The sequence below is a fragment of the Puntigrus tetrazona genome, chromosome 16 (genome assembly GCF_018831695.1).
Source record: "Puntigrus tetrazona isolate hp1 chromosome 16, ASM1883169v1, whole genome shotgun sequence".
NCBI lineage: Eukaryota > Metazoa > Chordata > Actinopteri > Cypriniformes > Cyprinidae > Puntigrus > Puntigrus tetrazona.
In genome coordinates, this window is record NC_056714.1 from 27,180,637 (window position 1) to 27,202,944 (window position 22,308).

Consider the following 22,308-nt stretch of genomic DNA (forward strand, 5'->3'; position numbering starts at 1 on the left):
TTTTATTTACGTTTCTTAATTGCCTCGGTGACGAGTCTTGTGATTCTCCAACACATCAAGAGTTTACGAATCCACAGCATTCGTGCAGATGTTGAAACGCATGTGCGGTCACACCGCTAACAGACGGGACTCGATGGACGCTTAAAAAGGCAATGTTTCTAAGGCAAATTAATAACTGCTCAACAGGAACGGAGACGCTCTTCTGAGCAAACTGATAAAACTTAACAACGATATCAGCCTGGCTTCTTCTCACGTCAGATTATTTAAGGAAAAAGGCAACTTTACAAGATTTAACCGCTATAAGCTTCATTCTTTCTAAAAAAAAAAAAAAAACCCATTGCATTATCGGATTAATAAAAAACAGGAGGACAAACAATTAGCAAAACTACTATTAAACACAACGGGAGGAAGTTGCATTGAAAACCTCTATGAATAAATATTAAAAAACATTTTATCCTTATCACAAAATAACTGGAAATCAAAGTAAGATGCGGTATATAAGCTGCTCTGAACATAAAAACTCATACAACCCCAAACTAGTTAAAAAAATGCATTAAAATTTGCCCAAAAAAACAAAACGGACGTTAAATTAATGTGATGCGTTTCTAACATGATCGACAAATTACGCCACAATGCTCCATTGTCCAAACGCTTGAGAAGATATATATATATTCAAAGCACTACGTTTTTATAATGACATGTCATCAAAGCTGGCATGATTAAGCGCCGTGTGGTCCCAGGGTATCACCTGACCTATAAACCATAAATCATGTAAAAAGTAAACATTACTAAAAATAAATGCAACTCTTAAAGTTTATAAAATCAGCCTGAACTCCTCATGCCTTTCGATACATAAAACAGGAGCACGATTATCTTCGATCAACGCGCGCGCAATTTACAATCAAATCTCACCTAGATATGAGTCACGTGAGCTGTACAAATATATATATTTATATACACACACGGTCAACGACATATGAAAGTCACAAATAAAAAAACAATAGCTATCTAACAGGACCCGAATGTCAGCTCACTGATTTTCAGCTTCTGTGCTGAGTGACGCGTTGTGCTTATTGTTTTATTATGACTGTATTTGTTTTAATATGACTGACATTTTAGACATTTACACATTTAAAAGTCGACATGAAATCAAAACACAGTCTTTTGCACGTCGCCGGTCTTCCTGTGAACGAGGTCCTGGGCCTGTTTTTATTGTCTTTTTGTTTAATACTCTGGTTGCAATTCACAAGACGAGGAAGGTTTGTAAAACTAATGAATATTCAGTAGACCGTCCACCATGACGTCACGTTACGGAAGTAGTCATACGGAAGTCATTTCACGTTGACTTTAACACCTGCACGTGCTTGCTATATAAAAAGGATGCTTAAATATTGTTTTTTTTCACATTGCGAATAATCCGGTGTTGTTTTTAAAAGAACGTTTTTAGAGATTATAACCGCCGTTAACTCGAGGTTATGTGTTTTTTTTGTTGCAGTTGTAGTTTTTGTGCATGAACGGCGTTTGAGGTAAAGAGTATCAAACGGCGACAGAAAACATGTTAATTTGAGTAAAGAAAAAAGATCTAACCTTTACAGTTCGACATTCCGTTGCGGGGAAAAACTCGACGCAGTCAGCGATAATGCGAAGGCGCCATTTTAAAAAGCCATTTTGAAGCACGCGTTCGTCCAATCGGCGACGCCGACACCGCCAATATGCAAATCAGAACGTAAGGAACGTGCAGCGTAACACGTGACGCGAGAATAGATAGGCTTGGCCCAGAGTTCACCGATTAAAGTGTGAAAAAATGAGTTAAGGTGCGGTCGTGTTTACGGTCGCCCAGCGTGATTTCGCGGCAAAACCCAGCCATTTTGTTAGGAACGTTTCTTTTAAAGTTTCCTGTAAATAGTGCGCCAGATACCAGCGTTTAAATTCGCAAAAAAATAGACTTTGGCGTGTTTATGCTACGTGATGTATTAGGGTAGACGTGTTAGATGCGTGCGAGAAATCGGATGCGTCACATTCGCGGGAAAACTGCGTACGCCAAACGCGCGCGTGTCATATATACACGCCCAAAAAAAGCGTGCGTGCTATTTATACTCGTTTTCGTGAGACGCGCAGTTTGCTCGTTTAAAACACGATATGCACAAAAAAAAATAGCACTGGGAACAAAAAATCTATGTGTAATAAGCCTGTGGAGGTAAATTAAGAAACGTTTGCTCCTACATTCTAATGCAAAAGGAGTCATGAGGAGAAATTCTTATTTAGCCAAACTGAGGGTGCGTATTATTAAAACGAGGGAATGAATAAATGCATTAAGGTGTCGCATATCGCGTGTGAGACTCCATACATCAAACAAGTACCGTGCAGACCAAGAGAAAGGTGCTTGGTGACTGATATTTGAACAGCGGTTATTATTGACCCCGGACGAGGTCATCGTTGGCTGTGAAATCTCACTAATGTAACCACATCTTTACAGCACAGGACAGAAAACGGCCACGTGTTTGTGGAAGAACTGCTACACACCCATAAGAGTTTATTGGCCCTGTATATCGCGGTTGACTGACCCGTCCTAATCTGTACAACTACACCAGCATCTGCTCCGGATCCAGACTCATCTAAACCTCATTGATAGTTCGCTCCGAAGGCCGGTATTCCGCGCCCGTCTCCGACGCCAGGATGAAGGACTGAGTCTTGCGTTTCAAGCGCGCTCTCTTGTTGGCCAGAGACAGACTGTGCTTGCTGGAGGCGATGATGTCCGAGATGAACTTCTTGCAGTCGACGCAAACCTCCATGGTGCTCCAGTCTTCCATCAGCTCTTTCGGGAGCTCCGTTTCCTCCTGAGACGAGGACGACTGACGCGTGTGCTTGGATAGTCTTAGAGAGATAGGAAAGAGACGGCGTTGGGGAAAGATGCATTAAAATACAGATAACCGATTGTGTTACTTATTGACTTTTTATGCAACGTTTTTAAATCTTGCCAGGGTTTGCTTGTTTGCAATAAAAATGCCAGTCCTGTGCACAACAAATTGAAATGACTACAGTAGAATGCAGAAGGTCAGCACACTGTAATACAAATAAAATTAACGAAATAAAAATATTACAAAAGTATATAATTTTTGCTCCATCGAAGGCCGACAGCAAAAACACTGCTGGATAAAATGGGTTTAAATACATAAAAGGATATTTGTGTTAACAATTAATTCTCGCAGGCATCTTGCATTTCATTTTTATTCATTTTGAGGAATACTGCATATGCATTTTTGATGAATTAATGCAGTTAATCAATAAATGGGGAAAAGTAACGGCCGTTACTTATTTGAAAAAGTAACTTCGGTATTTATGCTTGCAATTAGTGCTGTAATCACAATCTATGTTTGTGTAATTAAAAAAATAAAAAAATAAATATATATATATATATATATATATATATATATATATATATATATATATATATATATATATATATATATATAAAAATAAAAAATAAATATATATAATAAATAAAAAATATACAGTATATATTTAGAAAATATTTACATGTTTTTATATTCATATATTTTATATGCTAAATAAATATAATTAATATACAAACAGCCCTATGAAGGGTTCTTGTACCTGGACATTGTGCGCTGTAGGCTGGGTCGATGGTGGCTTGTACTGGGCTTCTCTGGCTTGTGGCTGGATGCGTCGCGCTTCAGAGTCGATGTGGACGGACCCAGAGAGTAAATGGGGAGAGTGCCGTAAGGCTTTGATGGCAGGCGCATCTAAAACAACAGAATAGCACTGGTTTGTAGAGAAAGATGACGTTTCCAGCGACCGTGGAAATGGACATGAAAAGGGTGCATAGATCATAGCTTACTTTTTTACAGCATTGTGAACACACAGGCCTGCGAAAATCGAGAAAACGATGATACAGCACCGCTGCTTTCTGTTAGATCTCTCAAAAAACTAAAGTGTTGAATGGCAGTTTATTTGTTACCTTTTACAAAACTGACAGGTGTAGGACCAGGTAAAGAAGGAGAACCGTTTCGTCCGGCAGCAGAAGCACAGCTGTGCAAAGAGAAATAGAAACGGCTTAATAAAAATAAAAGCTAACTAAATATGACTTTTTTATTGCCCCATTAGGTTAAAAATATATGCAATATACACAATGAGTTAATTTGTTTTCTTGTCTGCTCACAGTGCATTTATTTGATCAAACGTACAGTAAAAACAGCAATATTGTGAAATAATAATATCATTTAAAATATCTGTTTTCTGTATGAATATATGTTAAAATGCAATTTATTCCTGTGAAGAGCAGCTGAGTTTTTTTAGCATCATTACTCCAGTCTTCAGTGTCACATGATCCTTCAGAAATCATAATAACGTACTGATTTACTGCTTAAGAAACATTTCTTATCATTATCAGTGTTGAAAACAATTGTGCTGCCCGATATTTTAGTGGAAACCGTGACATATTTAGTTTTCAGGATACTTTAATGAACAGAAAGTTAAAAAGAATGAATTATTTCTAACATCACCAAGTGTCTTTAATGTGCCCTTGCCGAAAAAAAATATACATTTCCTTAAAATTATATATTTTATTAACATTTTTACGATTGTTCACTGCATTACGCTTTATTCCACTTCCATCTGTAAGATTGCAATGCCTGTTTCGTTGACATGCTGCTTCTGAACGATTAAAAAAGCAGTTCTCACCTTCCCTTTTTTCATGGCATTGTAGATATCTTTGTACTGCTGGAACTTCTCCAGTTCAGCTTTGACCAAAACCTGGCGAATGTGCATCACTTCCTCCACCGTCAGAGCCAGGCACTCCACCGGGAAACAAAACTCCTCCTGTCCAAACACATGGGCCAGACATCAGCGGAGACCAAACCACAGCAGCGCTAGCATGCTAGCTCCTACCTGTACGTATATATCAATGCAATGCTGGCATTTCCAGATAAAAAATTAAACAGAATCATTTTTCGCTTGTGATGTTGCTAACGAGAACATAAAATTTCGTATTTGGTGTAAAGCAATGTTTAAAAGCGGAAAAAAACCACATTATTTTCCACAAACTGTACATTACTGTTTTTCCTCTAAGCCCCGCCTCCTGAAACGGGTCGATTTGTACAAAGCACATCGTTCTAAAAAAGCGAGGCGTGCTCTGATTGGCCAGCTATCCAGTGCGTTGTGATTGGCCGAATATAATAATTTACATAAGGGTTGCGAGTCAGAAGCGCCAGACTGTTCTTGCAGAGTTCGAATCGCCTCACTTTATAGTCTGCTCCGTCAGGTTCAGGAATCGTCCGTAAACGCGCTGAAAGCACTCTAATATTTGTGTTCATCTGTTCTGAACAGCGTCGTAAACACAACTTAACACTGGTTTCTAGTCGCGTTCTTATTTAGAAACACAAACAAAGTGGTTTCACTTTCAGCACGAAACACAGCGTCTCCAGAACATGGCGCCCGCTGCAACACTACAGACAGAAGAATAGCCCCGCCTTCTTTCCTTGAGTCAACATTTGGGCGGAGCTATGCAAATGAACCCACTCTGTGACGCCCCAAAGAGAAAGGACCTGTGACCCCTTTAAGAGAACCACATAAATGTTTTTATTTCCAATATGATAACTAGATGCAACTGTGACTTGGGGAGGTCTCTAAGGCGTAGTGACAGAGGACGAAGGCCGTTATTCCTCACTTACTAAAGACTTTGAACTGTGTCTGGAGGGCGGCAGGAAGTGGCGCACACTGGTGGGCGTTTCCTTCTCGATGGAGTGCCGGCGCTGGGCGGGCTGACGTCTCTCCGGCTGCGGCGTGGACGAGATGGGCAGGAACATGGGCGGAGCTGAGAGAGAGGACCACGGAGACACATTATCAACACTGTATGGATCCCGTCACACAAGACACTGGATTTAAGTGAGCTAGTTCGACTGTGAATAGCTATCCGTGAGAATAACGGTCTTGAATGAACACTTGCTTTAGCCTAAAAGCTAGCAAAAAGGTCATAAAACCTTTCTTGCCAGTCAGCTTGTTAGCTATAACATAAAAATCCTTTAAATGAATTTGCGAAAATTATAATCTGGGTCCAAACTGGTCTGATCCCTGTTGACTGCACATTATTCTTCTCAGCAACTTAAAAAAGAAATTCTAATTATTCTAATTAATTCATTCATTTATTTTAAATTAAACATAAAATAGAAAATAGAATTAAGTAATATGAGCAGTGCTATTTTAGTATAATTTATAGAACAGTGTTATTTAACATTATTATTAATAATATTAATGTATTACATTAAGTTGTTTTAGTTGTAATTTCAATTTTTAGTTTTTAATAATGTAAAATACATCTATTTAGATTTAATGTATTTTATTTCAGTTAAGTATTTATCAATCATTTCAATCATTTTTATTTATATAGCACTTTTAACAACACAGGTTGCATCAAAGCACTGTATTTATGTAATGTAACTTATTTTACTTACTTGCAAAGGCAATTTTGTTTTAATTAAGTTGATATTTTGCTTAATTTTTCACTTTAATTTACATTTTAGAAACAAATTAACTTGCTTTTGTATTTTTAAAATATATATACTTAGATTTAACTTATTTCTATTTTAGTTTTGGTCACTTTAGTATTTCCGCAATTTCAACGTATATTTTTTCAGTTAGTTTCAAGGCAGAATTTCTATTTTTGTTGGTGTAAGTTAAACTTTTCTTCTAATATATATTTATTTTAGTTTTATTTCAGTTACCAAAAAACATTTTTATAGTTTATAATAAATTAAATGGAAACATTTAAGAAAATTATTAACAAAATAAATAATAATTAAAAACATTTAGTAATCGTTTTATTTATTTATTTATTTAATTTTTATAATTTATTATTATTATTATTATTATTATTTACAAAAGATTATTGTTTTACCATAAAGATATTGTTTTACTAAATAACATACAATAAAACCATGAGTTTAGGAGAGTTTTCATGAACAATAGTCAAATACATTTTAGCATCATTATAAAAATATATACAGTATATCAATCACAATAAAATATTTCAGAGAGCTGTCTAATAATACAAAAGGCAAAATAATGCAAAATAAAAAATAATACAAAATTATTTACAATGCAAAACTTATTTCATGTGAAACTTGTAACACATAAATATAAATGTAAATCACTTTTCTTGCCCAGGACGGATTCTGGCGAAGTGTCATCCACCATGGATGTGGACATGCTGGAGCAGCTGGCTGACCTTTGACCTATAGTCTCATCCTGAGAGAGGGAACACATCAGAAGATAGCTGATGACTCACACAAAGAGCATTTGCCCAATAACAATGTGCTCGAAAATCCTCACGTCTGAATCAGAGCTGTCCAGTTCAGCCAGAGTCGGCGCTTGAAGTCTTTTCCTCTGAAAGCCTCCGGAGCCGTTCTGCTGAAGAGACATGCCATTGGCCAAAGACAGCGTGCTGGAGGCCTTCCTCGCCCCGTCCGAGGAAGACACGTCTGTGCAAAACACCACAGAACAGTTACATAAAGCGCAAAAAGACATGCAAAGCTTTTATTTTTGACAGAGGTAAAACCGTGCTGCACATTTGCTGAATTACAAATTTGCAAAAATAGTGGCTTTCACTCTTTCTCATCACACTTTCTCACAAAATATGGTGCATTTCGGAGCATGGACGTTAATTCATGCCTAATCCTGATTTCAAGGTTTGAATTATGGCCCGTGACGTGAGCCAGAGGTGTGTATTTTTACTGGATCCAAACAATCCCGAAAAAATTATTTCGTAAAATAATTTTTTTCAGATATCTGGCGTTGAACACAACATATAAAACTATTCAATTTTGCTTAACCGCAACATATAACCATTGCAGTTGAATTTGTGACTAAATGCATGATTTTTACTGTACATTTGTGCCATGCTCACCACTAATGACCTCCTAAATATAACGTAGATACATAGTACTTTCTGTAAAGTTTGATCTGTATCATGAAAAGTGTTCTACAAATAAACTTTTAAATTGAACTGACTTTTATTAAACTGATTTTTTTTATCAGATCCTTTACAGACTGCAAGTTAAATTATTCATGTTGAGTACTTCTTTCCATCATTAACATCAACTTTTTGTTGTCGATATTTTTTTTAGAAGTACGTTAAAACTGTTATATATAATTAGTAAAATCTTCATTTCAGTTTTGTGCAATAATAATAATGTGATGTAAAACTTTCACTCATCAAATTCAAAAATCAAATTGCACTTTTTACTGTACGTTACACAACTATTAGACATTAAAATGAATCTTACTTTTTAAATTCGCATGTCTAGCCTATATTTTCGCCTATTTTTTTTTTTTGCACAATTTAGCATTTCTATCGTTTCGCAAAAACATAAAAAATGTGAGGTATACGCATTGAAAGTACATTTATAAATTGTTATCGATCGACCCCTGAAATACAGCAGCACCGGTCAATGAAAGCGGTATAATCAATGTGACTTGAACATGTGATGTGAGTCACAGGTGTCAGGAACAGAACAAGCACGAGCACACACACACACACACACACACCACCGATGAGAGCCGTGAATGAACGCGTGACATCCTCACATCTCGTCCAGTGTGGTCCGAACCTCTGAGAACACGACTGAAAATGACGCATCTCTACAAACATTTTTTGTTTGTGTCTCACTGGAGCTTTGAGAAAATAAACTGAATTTGATTGGTCAGAGCACAACTTTCCTTCATTTAGCATTTTTACGCTTTCCAGTGAATTAAAGCGTGCAGCATTTCCACGTGGTCTCTGACTTTCGGACCCAACGTGAGCATTTCTTGAACACATCACTGCATTCGTCTGCGTCTACCTCTAGTCTGCAGCCAGTATTGAAAAAACGGCATTACGGACACTCAGATGTTCATGGTGTTTGGTTTAATGGCTGTACTCTAGTATAAATAGAGTACTTACTCAGTACAGTGAGTCACATGTAGAAGCAAATGATGCACAAGCTTTTCTCCGAACAAACTGCACTTTTCTAAACGCGTGCTTTTCCTCCTTAAAATACATAACAGCTTCTTTGACATTATGAGACTACAGAGTCAGACATCCGCCATAAACGTTACGTTTTCCTCTGTCTGTGGATCCTGCAAACTGATGAAAAACATCTCAGCTGCTCTCAGATCAGTCTTATTAAAACCTCTACATCTAGTAATTGCATATCAACAGATATCATCTTTACATACTGTACCTACACTGAAGATGCAGATATAAGGATATAACACATAAAACATAATTTCTTTATAATGATTATATTGAATGAAATTTTATCAGAAAAAATCTGTATGTTTATGTGTGTTCTGATATACTTTTTTTAAAAACATGTCTTTTATTATTTACTTAGATAATTATTTTTAGGATGGATATACATGTACATGACATATATGTCCAAAAATATATATCACAAACACACACACACACACACACACATATATATATATATATATATATATATATATATATATATATATATATATATATACATAATGCTGTCAAATTATTAATCGCATCCACAAATTGCAAAAGTTTTTGTTTAATTGTTTTGCATAATTTATGTATGTGTACTGTGCATTTTCATTATTATATACAGTATGTGTTTTGGAAATATTTACATGTAATATCTCTCTCTCTCTCTCTCTCTCTCTCTCTCTCTATATATATATATATATATATATATATATATATATATATATATATAATATATTATATATTTTCCCATTTTTCTAATAGGAATATTTTAACTTTTACCCATTTTTCTAATATATATATATATATTATTATATATATATATATATATATATATATATATATATATATATATATATATCCAGACACACATATATAAAATATATTTAATTTAAAAATTAATTTATGAATTTGATATATGCACAAACATTACAATCACATTCACATCACATGGGTAAATCACACCTTCACAAGTATTAAAATTCAATTAATTCAATAATCTTATATTGAGACGCATGACTGATCTACTTTCCCTTGATAATCAAATTAATAGTAATAACAAAGGTAATAATCAATGTTAGAAAGACGACATCAAAATGGATTTTAAATGGATCACGTTTCATTTGAGGGTCTATAAATAGAACAAAAATTTACTAAATGAACTGACGGAATTGTGAAAAATTCCACATTGAGCTCTTCAATCGACCAACTAAAAAGACCCTGAAATGAACGGCTCCCATTGTTCACGGATGAAATGACAGGAGACTGAGCTCTGAATCACTAATGCGTCACATCACGGCTTTACCTGATGAATCAAAACTCTGAGACATGCTAAGAGGCCGCATGACTGCAAGAAAACAGGCAAGGGTTTAGATTCACAATCACATCAGCAGAAGATCATTTATTCACAAACAGTTACGGCACGCTTCGTACGCGAGGCGCTCGTGATACTATCAGCCATGTATGAAGCGGATCTACGCCACACAGAGGAGCCGCTTCTCGTGTGGCCGCTGCGATGCGAACATCGAGTCTGATTTCAGCATCGAGCAGTAAGCGTGTGCGGTGACCTTCATACATGATCCGTGATGCACATTGCTCTACATGACCTGCTGTTTATGTCCATCTCGAGCAGTAAGTGGCAAAACTCGACACTCTTCTCAAACTCCAAACCTCTCAGGAGACTTTGGTCTATATTTATCATATCATTCAGCTTCAGCTTTATAGTTTATATTGTAGTAGTTTGTAAATAATAGTGTTTTTCAGGCGTTTTTCTTTACATCGATTGCGTGAAACTTTTTTGTGCCCTTTGAAAAACTATTACATGTGCACGGGAGTTTTTCACACTCTAATATTTGTGTCTAATATATCTGTTACTTAACACTGGTTTCTAGTCGCGTTCTCTTTTAGAAACACAAACAAAGTGGTTTCACTTTCAGCACGAAACACAGCGTCTCCAGAACGTGGCGCCCGCTGCGACACTACAGACAGAAGAATAGCCCCGCCTTCTTTCTTTGAGTCTACATTTGGGGCGGAGCTATGGGGCGTGTTTAAAACGAGCCGGTTTAGGGGGGTGTGCACAAGTCATAACTTTTATAAAGAATATCTCTCTGGTTTTGAGACCAATCTTTACGGACCTTCTCTGTGCGCTAACAGCTTGTGACGCTCCGAAGAGAAAGAAAACTTCATACACGACCCCTTTAAAGGAACGCTCCACTTTTTTTTGGACATTCGCCAACTCCCCCAGAGTTAAGCAGTCGACGTCCGCTGTTTCTGAATCCACGGGTCTGGCGATAGCACTACGAGCGCGAGTTTCTTTGTGTGATATCATAGGAACCCTGTATAGTGCTGTAAGCATGTGTGAGCGTTAAAGTCTCACCAAATCGACTTCTACGGATCATGTCAGGCGACACGGGCCTCAGCTTCCTCTCTGATTTGATCTCCTCCAGAATGCGCTCGTGCAGACTGGGAGGACGCTCGGCCTGGGGTTTGAGTTTACGCGCCGCCACCTGAAATCACACAAGCGTGTCACCGCGTGACTTTCATCTACGACAGATCAGTGCATGCACTTCAGTCTAAATGGACAGCACTCACGGGGTTGAGAGGCGGTCTGGACCTGATAAACTCCAGAATAACCTCGTGAGCGCTCTTCTTCAACCTCGGAGGAATATCTCCATTCACCTGAGGGAGGAAGAGACACAAACGCTGTAAATAATTCATCTCAATCGTTTAAAAACGTTATGGTTGAACACTTGGCGAGTTCCCTATAACATACGATGCAAAACTGGAGTAGATCTCCAAGAACATTTCATGTACTTTTACATAAAATATGTTAAATGTACGGATACTGGAGGCAAAAAAACAATTCTTTTTATAATTTAGAGTGAAAAACCATAACCATGACATTCCCTGCATGACACTTCTTTTAATATTTTGTTTTTATGTACACTGTTTTATTGATGTATATGGAATTATTTTAGTGTATTTAGTTTTGTATTCGCTTTATGGTGGTTATCGGTATGTGATGCACGTATAAAATAGATTTTATTCATTTAGATGGAACATTAACAACATATCAGGTAATGAAATGTCGTTGTTTTACTGTAAATTTGTACCTAAACCTTTGCACCTAAAATAATGCAGGCGTATTTTTCATGCAAATCTCACAGTGTAATAGAGATTAATTTTTCTGCAAACATTACATGCCTTACGATAATTGCAGCCACTGCCTATTAAAATAGTTTGGATGTAGTTTGTCATGAACAAGCGATAGATATTTGTCTTAAATGTAACTTTTTTAAAATTATTATTAAGTTTACATGCATCAAACACATGTTATCCCGCAAACGCATTTATTTTTGATACTCGAAAAGTAGAGCAAGACCACGGGAATGCATGAACTCAGTAAAATGCACACCTTTAATGCAATGCATGAATGCAGATTTAATGTGAACCAGATCTGAATCGGTGGAGATGGAAGTCTGCAGAAGCTCACCATGACCTTGCGTAGCTTGTAGCGTTTGGAGCGGATGTCGTCCATGAGCATCTCGTACGGCGTGAGCTGGAACTCGATGGGCAGCGGGTTAAACTGGCGCTCCTGCACCTTCTTCAGCTTCACGCCGTTCCTCAGATCTCGCATCACCTGAACCCAGAGCCAGGCCTGACCGCAGCACACGAGCGCATTAGACAGACATTATTCCAGCATGACACCCACCGCCATCCTCCCGGGGGGATGCGCGGACATGACAAAATGGTTTTTAGCATCTGAAAAGCTTAATAAGTGAGCGTTTGTTGGGATAGGACAATATTATACTGAGATAAAACTGGAATCTGAGGGTGCAAAAAAAAAAAAAAGAGATAAATCGCCTCTCAGAGTCCAAATAAACTTTTGCAATGCATATTACTAATCAAAAATTACGTTTTGATATATTTACAGCAGGAAAATTCAATGCAACATGATCTTTACTTTATCTCCTAATGATTTTTAGCATAAAAGAAAAAGGGATACCTTTGAGTCACAATGAAGTGTTGTCTATTTCTATGAATAAACCTGTGCTATTGTTTATTGTAACGTATCCATCACACAACGAAGACATTATTTATGATGTTTAAAATGATTAGCATTTTAAGCGTTTTAAAAACTTTTAAAGGATCCCTTTCAAACATTATGGGAATGTTACTTTTGAATGCATCCTAAAGGAACATTTAAAAACACAAACACCCAATTGAAATATTAAAAAAAGTTCTATTAACATACATGTTTTTGTGCCAATATATTTTTTAGAAATTAATAACTTTGAATGAACGCCTGTTTAAAACTTTCCAGATCCAGATAACTGGTATCATCCCATGCTTTCCCTTGAATTACATTGGAGAAATGAAAATATATGCGTCCACCGTTAATGTGGACAGCTGCCCAGACCGCGTTTATGTGCCACAGATTGCAAACAGGAAAAAAGCAGGCATTCAAATCTGAGAAGAACCTGAAGAAGACAACTGCGTCGTTATTCAGCTGTAAAGCATCTCAACAGTGCCATTATTCAGCTTTGTTCTCTTCATCTGACATGTCAGCGAACATCGCCGGTATATTAATGGATATTAATAGTGTTTTAGACCAAATTGGACGGGGAACAAATCGAGCCAATCAAACGCCTCCGTTCTTTGAATGGCAGGTCACTCACCCAATCAGCGTTCTGCAGCTCGTTCAGCTCCCTGCCAGGTTCATCGACGGTGTCGCCCTCCATCTTACGCAGATTCTGTCCAATCAGAGCGAGGCAAAACATTTCAGAGAGCAGCTGAGTCGAGCGGAACGCTCTAGAACCTATAGATGCAGCAGTACGTCTCTCCAGCTGCTGCTGTTACTGCAGAAATCTCACTAAAGCTAGCAAGAACGGGTGAAGGTCTTATTTCACCACAAAATCAAAAGAAACAAACACAAAATTACATTTTGCATAAGGAAAATAAAACTTGTTCTGTTTAGCTTTTTCGTAGTTTGACATTATGTTCCTGAGCGTTAATGCTTTTTGCAAAATTGTTTTCTTTTTATGATTTTATGGGCGCAAAAATTGAGCTATAATAAATGCGTTTCAGGATAACAGAACGTCTTCATATTCAGGAGTAATTTCCCAGATAATATGGAAATATCAAAAAGTAGAATATGATTCAAAATATTAACAAAAATTACAGTAACATTAATTATACTGTATATATATATATATATATATATATATATATATATATATATATATATATATATATATATATATATATATATAAATATTAAATTACTAACAGGAAATAAATTAGCAGATAAACAGTATAAAAACAAATAAAATTAGAATACACAAAATTACCAAAAATTTAACTGAAATTAAAAATAGACGCAAAAATATAAACTCACAACATTAATACAAACTATGATATTATATAGATAATGCTAAAGAAATTAGTTTTTTCCCATTATTATTATCTTCCTGACAATTAATTAATTTGCAGAGTAATGCATTTACAGGTGAGATAAATAATATATATATGTGTATATATATATATATATATATATATATATATATATATATATATATATATATATATATATATATATATATATATATATTTTTTTTTTTTTTTTTTATTGCCTTGACAGCTGTGATGTTTCACAACAAACAGGACAACAGAAGCTCCTCATATTCAGCTGTCATGCATGTTTAGTTTCGTCGTTTTCCCTGCAGCTGAGCCCGAACGACGCTGTCATTATTTACTTTGGAAATAAAAGGCTTTACGGTGCGGTAACAGAAAACCCTCACGAGACGCTTTGAGAAGATGGAGAGGCTCGTCTTACACTCAAGACCCCAGAAAGAGCTGCTGCACACACTGTCTTTGTTTTGCATGATCACTGTCCATCCTCTCTCAAGACTTCCAGACCAACACCACAGATAAAACACACAGCTCAGGGTTTTCTGTTTCCCTAGGACAGTTTTATACGCGTTATAAAGGGCACAATCAAAAGAAAACACTGAAATGTCATCATAACAAATCTAAGGTCAAACCCTGCAGTAAAACCAGCTGCGGCCCTCTTCCACAGTACATTTATTAAATCATAAATAATCTCATAAGATCAGAGCAAAAATGTCAAACCATAGATCCGAGATGTTATCAATAATATCATGCGCAGCATATATATTTGTTAAAATTATTAAAAGCATTTTTGCAAGAAGAAATGAAAGCTGAAATGAAATAAAATATCAGCATTAACTACAAAAAAAAAAATAAAGCATGCAAATTTTAATGCTTGAAATAAAATGAACATTAAACTATATTTTATATTTATATTTTGGCTGGTTTGCCGTTGCACAAAATTCTCATTTCTGTTTAGTACTAAAATAGCTAAAACTGAATAAACTAAAACTAAGAGCTGAAACTAATAAAAACTAAACTGACTGAAAAAAATATATTATTATAAAAAATGTATAATTTTTTATAAAAATATTATAAAAATATGACAATCAAAATACAAAAACGAACTAAATTAACTAAATTAAAACAGAAAATATAAAAATAAACTCAAAATATAATAATAAAAAATATATATATAATAGAAGATAAACTCCAATACAACAATACTGCTGTAAACGTTAAATGAAAAACTAAAATGACTAATTTGAACAAAAAGGAGTTTTGTAATGTTTTGTAATGTCCAAAAAGTAATTGCAACTAATTTACAAAACGAAGAAAAGCTCATTGAAAGCAGTGTCACCTCTTTGGCGCTGCGGATCTTCTCCAGGAAGGTGCGGAGCTCCTTGGTCTCGGCGTACAGAGCTCGGCACACGGCCTGGTAATGACTGGGTGCATCGGCCGGCGTCGGCAGGTGAAGAGCACACAGCTACAGACAGAGACCGGAGCCATTCAATCCAAGTCAGTCATTCATCACACAGAACAGGTCAAGAGGAGACACACTCATCTGTAGCGCGGCATACCGGCGTGTCAGAAACGAAAGAAACGGACAGAAGGCGCGTGGTGAGTCGCTCTTGGCTTCGTACTGACATTAGCGAGACAAAAACATCACGCCGGGGTCCGCAGATCGCAAAAAGCAGCCTGCGAGTGAATGCACGCGCAGCAGAAAAAAACGTTTAATAAAAGCTTGATTGCTCATGTATCGCCATTTTGTTTTTTGTTATGCATAACAGCAAGCGAATAAATGTTGCATGTTACAAAAAACCGTTTGAGATCTTTTATGCTACTTTTGCTCATTTAAAACGTTCTGCCTGTGCGAGTCGGATATATTTAAAAAACTTCGAAATACGCAAGAGTTGCAATGTTTTGGAAAGGAGACATTTTATATACTGTAATATTTATATACAGTAATATACTGTAAAATATCATTTATTCCCGTGATCGAATTCAGCGTCACGCAATCCCTCAGAAATCACTCTGATGTACCGCCATTAAATCAGCTTCATTTTGCAGGAAACGATACCTTGATGATGTCACGGTAGCCGCGGATACGGCAGGTGTGGGCGGGGTCGCGGTCATCCTCGTCTTCCTCGGTGGCGGCGTAGCCTTCGTCGGCGCAGGAGTCGCTCTCGGCCTCGGCCACGTTGGTCATGAGGTCGATGAGCCGCTCGAGCGGCGGACTCAGCTCTCGCTCCTCGTTCTCCTTCAGCCCGTAATCCAGAGCCTTGTAGATCATGATGCCCAGAGACTCGATCACCTGCGCGCACAGCATTTCAATCAGCGGCCTTTTTAGTTAAATACGCATTTAGTTTGCACACTTGGATTCGCGAAACGGAAATTGGGGGATCAGAATTAGTTCCAAAGCTGTACGTGTATCTTCGTGAAATAAGGTGTTTCGAAAGATTTGAAGACACTTTTTTCATTCTGTGGAGGCCGATGGCTGCCGTCGGCTCGTTCCCAAAACATCCCCACCTGAAAGTAATTCACCGAGGTCTGAAACGACGACAGAAAGCTCACCTAAAAACGAAGGCTTGTGTTAGAGAATATAAGTAAAGCTGGTGAATTCTGGGAAGATTCAATTCCAGGGATTCTAGCGCACTGGATCGAGGCTGACCTCTAGAGAAGTGCACTAGTGATATTTGAGACACACCCTTAATCTCCTCAGATACACCAAGCCTTTCTTGTTTGTTTGTTTGTTTGTTAGTTGTTGTTTTTTTACGTTTCGTGCCACAAGAACCGTAAAGCCTCCAAAAACAGCAGGTTTCAGGTTTTTCTTTCAGGCTGCGGTGAAACTTCCCCTGTGACCTGATATAGTGAAACCGGTCCGCTTATATTGTGCAAGGCCCGCTAAAAGGTGGCAAGGCGTCAACGAAACCTAAAGAAAGGTTTGGTTTCTGATATCACGCGTAAACACAGTGTATCTCGTAGTGTAACTAATAATCTCGGGGTCTATGTTCTTTTATCTTGTGCAGCTTTGTTCAAGGTTTTTGAGAAGGAGGTCACGTTTCATTACAGTCAAACTGAAGTCAAAATACTGGACGCGCAACCTTTGACATCGTCAAAAAGATATTTTCTCCTCACTTATACGAGCGGATAATCAGAGCGGTCCTGTGACCCATTTTCCGCTCTGTGACGGACCAGTCGAGCACACTAAGGTGCGTAGAGATGGCTATTTAATGTAAAAACTAGCCGCCAAATGAACATTTCCTTTCAAAGCGGTTACATTTGACGCGTTGTTTATTTTCTAATATGCAATAAAACCATTTAAAACCTGCGCACGCACAAACAGGTTCGATTGTTTTCTTCCGCTCGCCAAGGCTGCATTTATTTGACCAAAAATGCAGGAAAATTGTTTAAAATATTACAATTTAAAATAGCTGCTTTGTCGGTGCGTACATTGTTAAATATAATTTATTCTTGTCGTCAAAGCTGAATTTTAAGCATCATTGCTGGAGTCTGTAGAGTCACACGATCCGCTTATGATTTATGCTGATTAAATAATTTCTTTTAAGCAGATGTGCATGTAATATTAATCTGAATTATTCATTAAAATGCTTTAAAAGATTCCGATGGAGCGTGCTCCTTCCTGTATTTTAGTGAGAGTTAAAGCATCTTCCCATACGGTTCATAATGAAATGCTTTGCCCTTAGATGGCCTGGGATCAAAACTCATGAAAAGCGCTTTGTCGCTCTTTGTGATGCTAATCGGAGCCCGAACGTTTACCAACAGATTCTTAAGAAGAATCTCATCCAGAAAGCAGGAGCCTGCCGTGAAGCGGACAACAGACTCTTTCACTGCGACGTCCAGCAGCCCATTACAAGCGCCGGGTAATAACAGCTCCAGTTTAGAAAGCGACCATTAATCCCCGAGAACCTCATAAAGAAAATAATCGAGGCCAGGGTAACGAAGAGCGACCCATGCACAAGATCGTAACCCAAAGCAAAGAGTGATTGTGATGGATGGAGTCTGCAGATAACTCTGGACCGCTGGAACAGTCTGAATGAAAAGCAGCGCTCTGCTGCTTGTGTAGTTTGATATTAAAGGCCTTGCACAAGAACACTTCTTGCTGCCCGTCAGAGAAAGCTACGGAAAGCTGCTTAACAGGGATTTGACTCATATACTCGTAAGACTGGTGTGTTTGTGTCCTTAAAACGCCGGCATGCAGTCACTGCTTCTATCGGGAGACGCTTACTAAAAAAACACATTAAAGTGAGAATTATTCACATTACACAAGGACACTGAGCCTAGAAACTACATCCAAAAGGACACGTTTGCTGACTGATATATACACGCTAACGCAGTTTAAAATAAAATCATGCTAGTCTGAAGACTGGAGTAATTGTGCTGAAAAATGCAACAGTTGCATAAATTACATTTCAACATATATGCACTTTTTTGATGAATGTCCTGCAAAAAGTACTGCGTCGCGACATGCGTGCATGAAACATGCTCAAATCAGTCACGCAGTCAGCTCTAGTCGATCTGCCGAACGCATTATAAACCGGGAAGGTCAAAGACGCTTGGGATGCGAACAGCGATGTGTCGGGCCTGTATGACTCTAATTGGCCTTTAAAATGTCACCAGCTGCCGACATCAAGTTAATAAACTTGTGGAGTGACAAGCCATCTGAGAGACCAGAGAGAGAGCAGAAAACATGACCCGGTGCTGAAAGCTGACGTAGAGGGACACAGACGGCCTGCAAACGCCTCCGAGCCGCAGGAGGTAACGGGATAATAGAGCTGCTTATTTAATATTAAACAATTCAAAACATCTGTTAATTGCAATTTAGCTCGTATGAAAAATAAAACGCAGAATAAATAATATTTTCAACGGCAGAGAGATTCGAAAATCTGGAATCTGAGGGCGCAAAAAATCGACATACTGAGAAAATCACCTTTAAAGTTGTCCGAATTAAATTCTTATCAATGCATATTACTAATCAGAAATAAAGTTTTGGTATATGTAAAGTATGCAATTTACAAAATATATGGAACATGATCTTTACTAATATTCTAAAAAATTTGGGCATAAAAGATAAATCTATGATTTTGAGCGTATTTACAGCGTATTTTTGGCTAATGCAACGAATACAGCTGTGCTCCAGACTCACAAATATTAGACTAGTTTAAGCTGAAACACTATCATGCCTACATAAATAATTTAATTTGAGGCACTACAATAAGTACTTAGGAACCTAATAAAATCTAAAACTGAAATAAAAATAAACCAACCATAAAAAAATAGTTTTTTTTTAAATGTAGCTAAAATAAAGTAAAATAAATAAAACAAATATTAAGACGAAAACCTAAATTTATTTCAACATTTCTACCTTTTGCTTAACTTAAATGACAAAATTAAAATGACTACACATGCTGAAACTGAACTAAAAATTAAAAGCTGAAAAAATAAATAATAATAATAATAATAATAAAAGAAATACAAAATAATTCAGAAATATAAAAAAAAACCTATATCAAACAACTGTATAGAAACGCCCTAGCAACCACCCACAACACCCCAGCAACCGCCTATCAACCGAAGTAAGAAACCTTCACAGATGCTCCAGCTGTGCGTGCACGGTAAAAAAAACGGCAAAACTTAAAAAAAAAAAAAACGGCAGCTGTGGTTGCGGGAATTCGACCAACAACATTTCAGCTTTTAACGTTTTGAGTAATATGTACAGTTAAATACCGTAATTTCATTAACCCATCTAATGTTAATATACCAACCTATTCAAGCACTGAAATCTGTTTTGTACCTTTAAAATACACCGATATCCACCAAAAGCAGGTGGTGATGAGAAAGTCACATGACCAACCAAAGCCAATCAGAAGCAGCTTTTAAATATTAACATATATGTATATATATAGAAGGGGCTCAGTGTCATTCACACCATCACGGTGAGAAACTGAAATATGCAATAAACATTAGTTAAACAATATTACACGTAACATACAACCCTAAAAAAAACAGTTATTTCAACTAAATTCAAAGTAAAAATTTTTTACTGTTAAAATCAGGGTTATTTCTTACGGTTCTTACACTCACCTGCGTGGAGGAGCGGCTGGGATCACGCACACCTGTGGGAGAACAGACGAGATGACGGTCAGTGACGGACGACGCCGGCTTACACGCTCACCACACGTCCCTTATGTAACACGCTGTACAATCTGCACCGCTGTTTGTTCTTACAGAAGACACTGACGGCTGCAAACGGGACGCAGATCAGCTTGACGCATCTGACAGCCGTCGAAGGAATAGTTCACCTACAAGCGGACGCGAGGCGAGTCTGAGTTCTGGCGTAACGGAGCGCTGCATCGGTGAATGGGTGCCGTGAGAACGAGAGTCCGGCAGCTGATAAAAACCCACAGCACTCCAGTCCATCGGTCAACATCTGGACTGATCTCACGTCAAAATCCAGTGACATATTTGTTAAACGCTGCTTGATGTGTGCAGATTTCTCTCCTGATTCAGACTAGATCACTAGATACACAAAAATAAGCATTATTATGGATTACAGACTCAAAAAAACGTCTTAATGCTGGATTAGTTTGATGTTTTGTCTTCTCCAGATGTTGACCGATGGACCGGAGCGCTGTGGGTTATTGCTTTTATCAGACTCCCATTCCGACGGCACCCATTCACTGCGAAGCATCCATCGCTGAGACACATTTCTCCACATCTTGGATGAACGGAGGGTGGGAACTTCTTTAAGCTCATTTATCTCTTTGTATCAGACTGATTGCATGCAAAAAACATGACTATTCAGAGATGCGCTTAATCTCGGACTGTCTTTTTGCAGCAGAGCCAGGGCAAAAGTCAGCAAAGAAGGAGAGTCCTGCTCTGTTCTTCTGCCGAGGAACACGTTCACCGCCGGCACTTTTGACAAAGCAGCAGCTCTGCCTGGAAGCTGCTAGACATATCGATCTTGACAGCGTGTCTCATGCGGAAAAAAGCAACGACGGCGGCGTTTATTAAAAGGCAAAGCGAGCGAGCGTCTCCTCTGGGAATATCTGCGAAGAAACATCATAAATCTCAATACTAACTCATGCATTTGTCATTAAAGGAGCCGGGCGAGTCCACATGCGTTTTATATCTCTATACTGTACTGTACTGTACAACAACCAGCGAGTTATTCTCCTACAGGTGAAACATCTGAGCGATGAAAGACAAATTTAGCCATAAAATCATCCTCTGGACAGGCATGGGTTTAATCCAGCTGTAATAAATATCTCAGTCGTCTGAACTGTGGATAAGCTGCACATTTCGTTATTATCAGCAGAACTTAACGATTAAAGCATTAGAGATGTAGCAAGGCCTTTCATTGAGCTTTTTAACTCCATTCTTCATTTAACACAGATACCTACCAGACCAGTGTTATTTCAGTATCATAACTATTACTTACACTATTATAGTTCCTATTAATATTTGTAATACTTTTTACATTTTGTTGTGCATTTTGCACTTTCTTTTAGATTCAAAATATGCATTTACATTTTATTTTACAGTTTTAATTGCTTTTTGTACAATTATTTTAGTTTGCGAGAATGAGGAATTATGCCTGGGAAACAGGGTTACTAGAGTTAACTAAAACGAATACAACCCCACACAACTACTATATTACTCTTAACTATTTTACTTCAGCTCGCTGACAATGCAACTTTTTTGAGACCACAAAAAATAAAAAAGACCAAAACACGCACACACACATGCACACACACATGCACACACACACACACACACGCACACACACCTGCACACACACACACACACACACACACACACACACACACACACACACACACACACACACACACACACACACACACACACACACACACACACACACA

The 22,308-nt window shown here is 37.5% G+C and overlaps 1 protein-coding gene across 3 annotated transcripts in view; it reads right to left on the reverse strand.

Moving 5' to 3' along the window:
- Positions 1-22,308, reverse strand: part of spire1b (spire-type actin nucleation factor 1b) — a 23,657-nt gene continuing 1,349 nt past the window's right edge. Inside the window, exons 2-17 of one of the 3 annotated variants that reach the window (XM_043261977.1) lie at positions 20,507-20,538; positions 16,482-16,715; positions 15,762-15,887; positions 13,690-13,764; positions 12,504-12,668; positions 11,603-11,689; positions 11,388-11,517; positions 10,317-10,358; positions 7,348-7,496; positions 7,179-7,263; positions 5,691-5,833; positions 4,702-4,839; positions 3,980-4,050; positions 3,860-3,887; positions 3,616-3,764; positions 1-2,874 (exon numbers count right to left, since the gene is read on the reverse strand). In XM_043261977.1, the coding sequence (XP_043117912.1) occupies positions 2,616-2,874; positions 3,616-3,764; positions 3,860-3,887; positions 3,980-4,050; positions 4,702-4,839; positions 5,691-5,833; positions 7,179-7,263; positions 7,348-7,496; positions 10,317-10,358; positions 11,388-11,517; positions 11,603-11,689; positions 12,504-12,668; positions 13,690-13,764; positions 15,762-15,887; positions 16,482-16,715; positions 20,507-20,538 (1,913 nt within the window). In that variant the 3' untranslated portion in view covers positions 1-2,615. Of the gene's footprint in view, positions 2,875-3,615; positions 3,765-3,859; positions 3,888-3,979; positions 4,051-4,701; positions 4,840-5,690; positions 5,834-7,169; positions 7,264-7,347; positions 7,497-10,316; positions 10,359-11,387; positions 11,518-11,602; positions 11,690-12,503; positions 12,669-13,689; positions 13,765-15,761; positions 15,888-16,481; positions 16,716-20,506; positions 20,539-22,308 lie in introns of all 3 variants that reach the window. The other 2 variants (XM_043261976.1, XM_043261978.1) reach the window with 2 other exon arrangements.